This window comes from Sinocyclocheilus rhinocerous, unplaced genomic scaffold, assembly GCF_001515625.1.
Source record: "Sinocyclocheilus rhinocerous isolate Xijiao unplaced genomic scaffold, SAMN03320098_v1.1 scaffold2, whole genome shotgun sequence".
Classification (NCBI taxonomy): Eukaryota; Metazoa; Chordata; class Actinopteri; order Cypriniformes; family Cyprinidae; genus Sinocyclocheilus; species Sinocyclocheilus rhinocerous.
The window spans coordinates 369,070-380,502 of record NW_015655572.1 but is presented as its reverse complement, the minus strand read 5'-3'; the positions used below and the strand labels follow the sequence as shown (position 1 = coordinate 380,502).

The 11,433-nt window shown below is 36.0% G+C and overlaps 1 protein-coding gene across 1 annotated transcript in view; it reads left to right on the top strand.

The window, feature by feature from the left end:
- LOC107718536 (cadherin-10-like) overlaps positions 1 to 10,459 on the top strand; it is a 65,809-nt gene extending 55,350 nt beyond the window's left edge. The window contains exons 11-14 of the mRNA XM_016525634.1: positions 302 to 420; positions 619 to 727; positions 1,793 to 2,044; positions 9,761 to 10,459. Coding sequence (XP_016381120.1) covers positions 302 to 420; positions 619 to 727; positions 1,793 to 2,044; positions 9,761 to 10,251 — 971 coding nt within the window. The 3' untranslated portion in view covers positions 10,252 to 10,459. The remainder of the gene's footprint in view (positions 1 to 301; positions 421 to 618; positions 728 to 1,792; positions 2,045 to 9,760) is intronic.
- Positions 10,460 to 11,433: the final 974 nt, after the last annotated feature.

Genomic DNA, 11,433 nt, shown 5'->3' with positions numbered 1-11,433 from the left:
TTTTTTGTTTGTTCAAACCTGTTAAAATAATTATGTTATCACAGGTGGACTAAAACTTTTAGAGCCTCAAGACATTTTCAGAAATGGCTAAAACGACAGCAATACAATAAATGACTGATGACAAAAATCAAACTGTCACCTTGGGTTGTGGTTTAATTCATGCTTTCTGCATTCTCGGTAGAAGAATGTATGCCTAGGGTAAAAGGCTGAAAGACAAATAGAGAGAAACAAAATTAGACCTCTTGAATGCAAACGGAATAGCTTCCTCAATTGCTAAAACGCATTCATCATTGGCGTCTAGGTACTGCCCTGCAAACCAGAGTGCCGGTGTTTATCAAAGTGCGCGACGTGAATGACAATGCGCCTGAATTCGCCATGTACTACGAGACCTTTGTCTGTGAGAATGTCAAAGCTGGTCAGGTATGCTGCAGTTTCATGTTTATTCATTGTTTCACACAAATATTTTATTAAACACTTCTGCTTGCTTTGTTTTTCTGCTGTTCTGTGGAGCTTTAGAGCTACATTTATGACTAGGATGGTTTTGTTATATTGCACAGTTCTATGTTGAATTAGAATGAAATGAAAACAGTGAATCATCTTAGCTTATTATGTTTCCAGCTCATCCAGACCATAAGTGCTGTGGACACTGATGAACCTCTTGTCGGGCACAAGTTTGTTTTCAGTCTAAGCACCATCAATCCAAACTTCACCATTTTCGACAATGAAGGTAATTCAATGGAAAACCATTTCTGCATCAGATTGAAAATAGTGAGATACGTTTAAAATAAGAAATACAATGTAAAATATAAATGCTGAGACAAAAGGTTGCGATTCCAAATATAAATTAAAGTTTAAATAAAAATACTCTATAATAATATACACTACCATTCAGTAAGATTTTGTTTTAAAGAAATAAATACTTTTATTCAGCAAGGACACATTCATTTGATCAAAAGTGACAGCAAAGACATTTATAATGTTAAAAAAGGTTTTTCATATTAGAATGATATTTCTGAAGAATCATGTGACTGAAGACTGGAGTAATTGATTTTAAAAATGCAGCTTTGCATCTTGGGAATTAATTACTTTCTTTTAAAAAATATATTAAAATAGAAGCATATGTTTTATACTGTTATAATGTTTCACATTATTATGAAATGTGTTTTCACTGCACTTTCAAAAAAAATAAAAATCTTACTGACCCCAAACTTTTGAACAGAAATTTAGTCTCACATCTGGGGTAGAAAGTTGCAATTATTTTCATATACAATTTTAAATAAATGTTTAGATATGAAGTTGCATATGCAAACCACAAAGCCACAGTTAGGCGAAATAAAATCACATTTGTGAGACATAAGTTACAATTAAAAAAAAAAATACTTACATATTAATTTCCTTCAAAGATGTCAAAGCAGATGGGGTGAATTATTTGGGGAACCTGTTTGAAAACAGTCACTATTTCTTTTTTTACAATTCCATTTGGTGCCACTAGAGGCACACATAACACACTTAACCTTGCAATCGGCTACAGCTCTTCATAGTTAGTATGTTTGTACTTGAAAACAGTATCAGCATAAGTCATAGTACACTACAGATGCACATCTGTCATGCAAGCAAACTACAAACAGTTACTGTGTTTTAATTAATTCAAAACATATTATTCACGATGCCAAAGACGCAACAATTACATTGCTAGCTAAACCGCAGCTCAATACTTAAGCTTTGAAAACAACACAGTCTATTACACACTAGTCTCAGTATCTCTTTTGATCTTGACATTATTGTCTTGTAGACAACACAGCGCGGATCCTGACCCGCCGGGGCAGCTTCAACAGAAGAGAGATGAGCTCATACCTGCTGCCTGTCGTCATCTCAGACAACGATTATCCCATCCAGAGCAGCACCAGTACGCTGACGGTCCGTGTCTGTGCCTGCGACAGCCGTGGGAATGTGCAGACATGCAGTAACGAAGCCCTGCTGCTCTCAGCTGGACTCAGCACCGGAGCCCTGGTGGCCATCTTACTCTGCATTTTAATATTACTGAGTAAGTGTTGAACTCCTGTAAATATACAGCATTGGGTCATGTTTAGCTATTTAAAAACATTTATATGGCCCTGCATGGTGCCACTCTGAACATGATGCCCCTGGGCAGATGCCCAATTGTCCATATGGTTAATCCGGATCTGATTTAGGCCACCCTGAACATAGCAGCCCTCTTTACTTGCATCATTTTTATTTACTCTAATGCGTGATATGAATCCTCTAACCATATGTAGTGCACTTTCTTAGAAGCATTTCATATATAATCTATATGCACTGATGTAACCACATTACAGACTGAACTCACCAAAAAGTACAAACACTGTGGCTCTGCAGTACAATCAACAAGGCTCAAACAGAGACAGGAGAAAGGTTGTTGGGTTTCTAGCTGTTTCTCTTGTTGTGTCTGACCTCTTCGGGTCAGAAGCGGGATGCTTTTGTGATTGAGTCGTACATCTCTTGGTTGCAGGCTCAGAACAGGGTGTGTTTACTCAGAAGATACATTAATCACCTTCTGATGAGGAGGAGGCTGTACTTTGGCACAGTGTTTTGATTGGCTGTGGACTTCAGAAGTGGCCACACATTATGTTCTACACGTTCTCGTGGATCCGCAAACCTGGCCGGTTTATCACAGTCTCTGTTTAAAAGTCTTACACCTTCCAAAAAAGGTGTATTACATTTTTTTTAATTAATTTTGATGTGCTGTCGGTAGATAATTTAAAACTTCACAATAATCATTTGTTAGAGTTAAAATTAATTTGTAGGTAGATGGATATATAGATAGATAGACAGACAGACAGACAATACAGACAGACAGATAAACAGACAGACAAGAGACACAGAAAATACAAACAAACAGACAAAGAGATAGACAGATACAATACAAACAAACAGACAGACAGACAGACAAAGAGACAGACAGAAAGTACAAACAGTCAGACGAGACAGACATAAAATACAAACAAACGGACAGACAAAGAGACAGACAGACATATAGAAAGACAGACAATACAAACACACAGACAGACAGACAGAAAGACATAGACAGACAAAAAGACAGATAAAGAGACAGACAGATAACACAAACAGATAGAAAACAAGACAGACAAGACAATACAGACAGATAACAAACAGACAAAAGACAGACAGACCAAAATAGAAAGAGAGAGAGAGAGAGAGATAGACAGAGAGACAGACAGACAGACAGACAGACAGATTGTTTGAAACAGACTGTTGCTGTTCTGAAAACTTTACAGACATTATGCTTCTTTCATCCAGTTCTGGGGAAATTTGGAGACCATACATTTTTGTGGCACATTTGATAACAATATCTTTTCTGGACTGATGCAGCCTGCTTAATAAATAAATTTTCTTATATTTAGTCACGATCTCAAAACGACACCAAAGATTTAACAGATTTGTCCAGAGGACATGGTCAAAAATAAGCGCTTGTAACATCTCAGCGATGTGTCTGGCGAGCAGAGTGTAATGCATCCTGACCTCTTGTCCTGCTATTCTGATGATGCAGCACAGTGTGGGCCGTGCGGCATCCTTCTTGCGACGTTTATTTTGTTATTTATTCATTTTTACTTTGAATTTTCTCAAAATATTTCCTCCAGACAATCAAAAAGTAGGGCACCCCATTAAGACATTACTGTAGATGCTATCTCTCTCTCTCTCGTTCTTTGCTTTTCTCAGAAAGTGCAGCGGTGTGGAAAAATAGCTTTCATTATTAAATGTATGCAATTGACAAAAAGGCCTTTGTGTTCTTCCGGGGCTTAAGTAGGTTGCATGCTCCTTCTTGACGTCCTAAAATGCCACTTGTGCAAAGTAATGCAGTATGAAAGCGCAGCTGGTTCTGAACAGCATGTGTCTGTGTTGTTTCTGCAGAGAAAAGGAAAAATATGTTGTGCTTAAGTTAAAACATCCATCAATAAGTAATTGTTCAAACTGCTGGTGAGTGCATCTCTCAAGTCTCCAATCTAACCTGAGGCAATCCGTCATCATTCTGCATTTTCTATTATCTGCCTCTGTACGAATCGGTAAAACAAAATATTTTTAGGAACTTCAGGTTGACTTTGCTATCTATTATTTATGCTGGTCGAAGCGGTCTCCATTTGTTTATACATATTAAAGACATACTGTACCATCTATTTTGAAATAAAATAGCTATGTTTCAAGTAAAGACTTTTACTCCAGCATCAATGCTTCTTCATGCATCAGCTGTATTGTGCACCAGTCAAGCAATTTAACTTTGTGTTTAAAGTTCTAACAAATTCAGCATAGAACCTGTTTGCAGCTGTCCTCTCGAATGCATTACATATTCAATGTCTAGCCTAACTTTTCACCCAGTTATTTTCTTTACTGATGATATCTTAAAGTACAAAGCAAAGCAGCAAGAGATGTTAAAAACTGTCAAACTTTATGAAGACATCAAAAATGCTTCATAAATTATTACTTTTAAGTCATGTCGCCTCAGTTCTTGAACTCATTTAAATTCACCAACAGCATCCTGAGACCCACAAGTCGTGTTTTTCTTTTTGCTATGTACTGTATCAAAGTTGGTGTTGTTGGGGAAGCTGTTTTAAAATGTCAAGCTACAAGCTTCTCAAAACCCATAAGTAGCTACAATTTTGGAAAAGTAGTTAACTTTACTGCTTCTTTTACACGACGAATCATTTTAAACTTTATCATGTTTAAATATCAACACATATTCTATATTCATGAGTACATAAAGTTAAATCATAAGTCATAAAGTAAACAAAGCACTGTTCTCAAATTAGTGTGGTTAAAAATTTAGGATAATTATGATTTTTTTAAACGTTTTTTGTAAGATGTCAGGTTCACAGTGACTGAATTCATTTGATAAAAAGATGCAGTAAATACATATTAATATAAATAATATTTTTCAGAAACCGTGATACACTACCATTCAAAAGTTTGGGAATATGAGCTACACACACACACACACACACACCGCTTACATTATAAGCAAACATTAAGAAAAAGTTAAATTCCGTAAGTGCATGGCCCCTTTAAATTTCACCCCAAAATTATATGTCCACATGTATACGTTTCTACCCATTACACAACACAGACAATTGTGCGCCGTGTGTTCAACCACTTCTGCCATCTCATATTCTGCTGTTCCCCTGCGCAGGCACCATCTAGTCCACCACCGATGCTCTCTGGGCAAACTTAATATGGATATTTTCCCCTTTATCCTTCTCCATTTTCAGTATCTTCCCCTAAACCCGTCTACTGGCGCTGAGTGGACAGGTTACAGAGGGCAGAGTCTTTCCAGAACAAACTATTGCATCTTTCTGCTTTTTTTTTTCTTTCCTCAGGCTCCTGCTCTCCATTTGCCCCTAATTTTACATCCTTTCCTGTTGCACCCTTTTCTGATGAGCTGGCTAATGCAAAGCCCAGAATATGCACTAATAGAGGAAGTAGCTGCTTTACGCTGCCAGAGCGAGAAATATCCGCATCCAGCCCACACTCTTCCACCACCATTTATTTTCCAGATCACAGAATGAGCCCTGCACACACCACAGGCCCCCAGGCTGGGCAGAACACAGCATGTTGCCCCCCACCGTTCCTTCTTCATAATTAACACCTGAGTGGGAGGCAGGGGCGAGCTCTCCGATTACCTGCTGGGAGGAGAGAGCAGCCACTGAAAAAGAAAAACAAGTTGAAAACTACAGCACCTGTTCCCTTTTTAGGACCATAATTCCCTCTTCTCGTCTCTTCAAGCTCAACAGACTGTATGAACATTATGTGGTGAATTCACCAAACAGTGGCAGCACTTGACATGATGCATTTCAGCGCAAAGGCCTGCATCTTAAACAGCGCCATCTGATATCTTTGCAAAATTAATAAAATATCATATTTTGTTTCTTTTAAAAATAAAGTGCAATTAAACAAAAAACACTAAATCAAATATTCTAAGCAAATTAACTGTTTTGACAGGTTAGTTGATGAACATTGAAAAATGACAGAAAAAAAAATTATTGCACAATGTTCTGCAATTTATAATTCTATGAATACTGCATTCTATAAATTATATACAGACATATAATTTAAATTGTAGGGATGTCATTATAGCAATAGACTTTAATAAATTCAGATTGAATGATTCCACTCATTTTGCAAAACATAATTCATAATTATTAATTTATAACTTCATGAATTATAACTGGGGCTGTCAAGTGATTACATTTTTTTATCTAATTAATCGCAAATTAATCAATCAATCAGATTAATAATCATAATCATTTTTTAATCATAATTTCCATGGCCAAATCATAACTCAATCAATTAATAATAATATATTAAAAATAGAATACACTCTTAAAAATAAAGGTGCTTAAAAGGTTCTTCACAGCGATGCCATAAAATAACCATTTTTGGTTCCACAAAGAACCATTCAGTCAAAGGTTCTTTAAAGACCCATTTCTTTCTTACCTTTTTATAATCTGAAGAACCTTCTTCGCCACAAAGAACCTTCTGTGAAACAGAAAGGTTCTTCAGATGTTAAAGGTTCTTTATGGAATCATTTAGACAAAGTTATTCTATGGCATCGTGAAGCACCTTTATTTTTAAGAGTGTAGAATAATAATAGACATAAAACACAGTAGTAAGGCTTGACACATTTATCTTTTTAAATTTTTTTACGTCCCTGCATTTTAACAGTACTTTGCGTGACGTTTTTTTTTTTTTTTTTAATAATAACAATTATTATTATTTTTATTATCTCTACGCTCTTACTCAAAAAAAGTACTGTTATAATGAAAAAAAAAGAGATGTGTCAAGCCTTACTGCGGTGCCTTACATCTGTGCCCTTTGGAACCTTGCAAATTTGTAATTCAGAAGAGAAGAACGCAAACCCTTTTTTATTTCTTACACAATTTTAAAACTGCAAGGTGACTGCTCCAGGCAAGTATAAGTCTTTATCTGCATTACAGTGTGTGTTCTCTCTTCTGTATTCATGAGTACCTTAAGCGCATGACACCTTTTGAAACACACTCCTCTGTATCTTCAGCCAAGCTCTCTGTAGTGCTGCGCGCTGCTCACTGGGTTCTTATCTGAGTGCTCTGCTTTAGCCATCCAAGAACAGCCTGTGATTCTCCGGCAGTCCTTTCTTCTCGCCGCAGTGATTGAGATTATGCACGCTTTCTCTATCCGATTCTCTGAGCAACCATTTTTGGTTCCACAAAGAACCATTCAGTCAAAGGTTCTTTAAAGACCCATTTCTTTCTTACCTTTTTATAATCTGAAGAACCTTCTTCGCCACAAAGAACCTTCTGTGAAACAGAAAGGTTCTTCAGATGTTAAAGGTTCTTTATGGAATCATTTAGACAAAGTTATTCTATGGCATCGTGAAGCACCTTTATTTTTAAGAGTGTAGAATAATAATAGACATAAAACACAGTAGTAAGGCTTGACACATTTATCTTTTTAAATTTTTTTACGTCCCTGCATTTTAACAGTACTTTGCGTGACGTTTTTTTTTTAGTTTTTATAATAAAATAATTATTATTTTTATTATCTCTACGCTCTTACTCAAAAAAAGTACTGTTATAATGAAAAAAAAGCCTTACTGCGGTGCCTTACATCTGTGCCCTTTGGAACCTTGCAAATTTGTAATTCAGAAGAGAAGAACGCAAACCCTTTTTTATTTCTTACACAATTTTAAAACTGCAAGGTGACTGCTCCAGGCAAGTATAAGTCTTTATCTGCATTACAGTGTGTGTTCTCTCTTCTGTATTCATGAGTACCTTAAGCGCATGACACCTTTTGAAACACACTCCTCTGTATCTCAGCTAAGCTCTCTGTAGTGCTGCGTGCTGCTCACTGGGTTCTTATCTGAGTGCTCTGCTTTAGCCATCCAAGAACAGCCTGTGATTCTCCGGCAGTCCTTTCTTCTCGCCGCAGTGATTGAGATTATGCACGCTTTCTCTATCCGATTCTCTGAGCAGCCGCAAAACTGCTTTTTTTTAGCTGACTCAGTGCTTCTGTTTTCGGTGACTGTGACAATTTTATTGTCCTAGCCATCGATTGTCTGGTCTGTCCCTGATTGAATTAACTAAACCTAATCATAAGTCTCACTCTTTGGTGTGTATCTTGCTTGTTGCCGTAGCAATTGTACTCTGTATCTTTTTACAACAGTTAAGCAAAAGCAATGACGTGTTTTGTGAGTTGTGAACATGCAGTCTCAATTGAATGAGATGGAAACTACTTTGAAACTGTAGCTAGCTAAGCTAAAAGCTATTACAACAAGCTACACTACTCTGAAAAAAATGGCGTAGAAACAATTTTCAATCAGAAATTGCTAGTAAATTTCACAAATGATTACAGTGAAATGGCAGGTAATACACTGAATTAAAGAGATAGTTCACCCAAAAAATTCTGTCATTATTTACTTACTCTCCATTTGTTCCAAACTTGTACTAGTTTCTTTCTTCTGTTGAACACAAAATATGATATTTTGAAGAATGTGGTGACCAAACAGTTGACGGCATTCAGTATGGAAAAAAAAAATGCAGTGGAAGTCAATGGCTACCGTCAACTGTTTGGTTACCAACATTCTTCAAATATCTTATTTAATAACTGTGTACAAGAAACTAACTACAAGTAACTTTAGTCACTTTAAATTATAGCTATTATATAACAAAACTATATGATGCAAATATAGAATTCCATATCATAATGAAATATGATTGCATAGATCAAATTATATCTCAAAAACGTATTAATGAAGGCATCTGAATCAATATATTGCTGTAAACCTAGGACCTAAAATACCACATACATATCAATGATTTTTATTTATTTTTTTTAATCAGTTCATGTATGTGAATCATCTGAATGAACCAACTCACAAACACAGTTTGACCAGTTTAGTCTGAATTCTCTTATGAGCCTTTAAAAAAAAAGTACTTAAAAAAAAGAAAAAAAAAATACTTACAAAATCTGGTCTAAGCAAATCTGATCAGTTTCTGACGTCTTTCTGACAAGTCGATTCCAGTTTTGGGACTTTTAGTCCATGTGTGGCAGCTTTGAAGCCATTTGTATGCTACCGCACTCCTAAAAGACAAAATTGCAAAGTTATCATTTGTAAGAATTATATTTTGGAGCAACAATATTGATCACTCATCCTGCATTGCGAGAAAAAAAAAAATATTTTAAACTTTATTTTAAGGAGTCCTTGTTACACATGTTGTAAGATGTTGTAAATAAAACAGAAACAAAGAAGACATTTTCAAGGTTCAATCTTTCTACTTCAAAATTTCACATTCAATTCAGTTTCACTCGCCGTTTCATTATAATTACTTGTAATTAAATTGTTTCAAAACCAATTTTATTTTCAGCATAGTCAAGATTTTTTTCCAAACAAAAAAACTCTCTAAAATGAGAATGTCCCTGAAAAACTTGTGATCATTTAGCTATTAGTGAAATTATCTCTAATTTAAAAATATATCACAGCAATTTTTTGGTATGTTATTTTATGGTAATAACATACCACTTTGAACAAATTTGAACGTATTCAAGACATATTATCCTGCAAAAGCCTGTAGGAAGCACTGCTTCGGCTCAGTAGTTACCAGAGTGTCAGGTGTCTCAGTGACATTCAGAATGCATGACTATCACAGAGCTTTGTTCAGCTTGATTTGCACCATGCTGATGATATCATTTCATTCGTCTGTCTCTGTCTCCATAGTGATTGTGGTATTGTTTGCGGCCCTGCGGCGTCAAAAGAAAAAGGAGCCCCTGATCATCTCAAAAGAAGACGTCAGGGACAACGTGGTCAGCTACAACGACGAGGGCGGCGGAGAGGAGGACACGCAGGCCTTCGACATCGGAACCCTGCGGAACCCCGAGGTCATCGACACCAATAAACTCCGCCGGGACATAATGCCCGAAATGCTGTTCCCCTTCCGCCGCACGTCCCCCATCAAAGACAACACAGACGTGAGGGACTTTATCAACGGACGGCTGCAGGAAAACGACTCGGACCCCACAGCGCCCCCTTATGACTCCTTGGCTACCTACGCCTACGAAGGCAATGGCTCTTTGGCGGAGTCCCTCAGCTCTCTGGAATCGGCCGCCACCGAGGGGGACCAAGAGTTTGAATATCTGAGTCACTGGGGTCCACAGTTCAAAAAACTGGCGGATATGTATATAGGGCAGGAGTCCCAGAGAGAGACTTAAAGCGGATATGCAACACAGCACACTTAAATATATCTCAGAGCACTAAATTAACACATACATACTGAAGTCTCCCTCTGTTCTCTGCTGTGTAAAGCATATAGACGAATCTACGAAGACTTGAACATTGCGCTCAACTACTGGGAACTCTTCACGTAGACGTTCTCTTTTCTCTTTGTCTACTTTAACTTTGTCTTCTTCTTCTTCTGGTCTCTCGCTCTCTCTCTTGCTCTATCTTTCTTTCTTTCCCCCCAAAAGAATCGGTACAGATGCCTTTTTAAGATTAGGGATTTGTTGTAATCAATGGTGTGGACAATGTGTTTTATAACCAAGGTGAGTGATAGTAGCTTTCTACACTATCGATGTTTATGGCTTAAAAAAACTGACGAAAATAATAAAAAAAAACGCTTAGCTTTTATTGCAGACCAAGTCTAAAATAGGTGCAGTATGTGTATAATATGTTTTACAAGTATGATCATTATGTAAACTACTTGATATCTCTGTTTAAGAGGCAGTTTTCCTGTGGAAGGTTTATATGGGTTCTGTCAAACTGTGGATTCATTTCAGAGCATAGAGTTAGAGCTGTACAATGAATTGTGTACTTGTAGAATATCAGTCATTCTGTTCATGTCGTTTGAATGCTGTCGCATTGTTTTATACAGTATTTATATTTTTATACTTATTTTGATAATAAAGTTTTTAAAATCTTTTCTCTTTGTGGTTTGTTCTCAATTTAAAGCTGCAAAGGATTAAACATTATGCACAATTTTCAAATGTTTTCAAATATATATATATATATATATATATATAAACATTGAAATATCAACATACTGAAAGGTCTAATATATAGACTGTTTGCATATGTACAGGCATAACAGTATTTATATTTTTATACTTATTTTGATAATAAAGTTTTTAAAATCTTTTCTCTTCATGGTTCGTTCACAATTTAAAGCTGCATTGGATTAAACATTTTGTACAGTTTTCAAAAATACATTTTCAAACAAATAAATTATCTGGACAATGTAGGGGGGAAAAAAAGTCCAGTTCTCAAGTCTTTTCATACAGATTTCCAAAAATTATAAAAAAAAAAAAAGAACAATTTAGTGTATAATTTAGTAAAAAAATTGTCGTAACTATTTATATTGTATATATATATACAGTATATATATATATATATATACA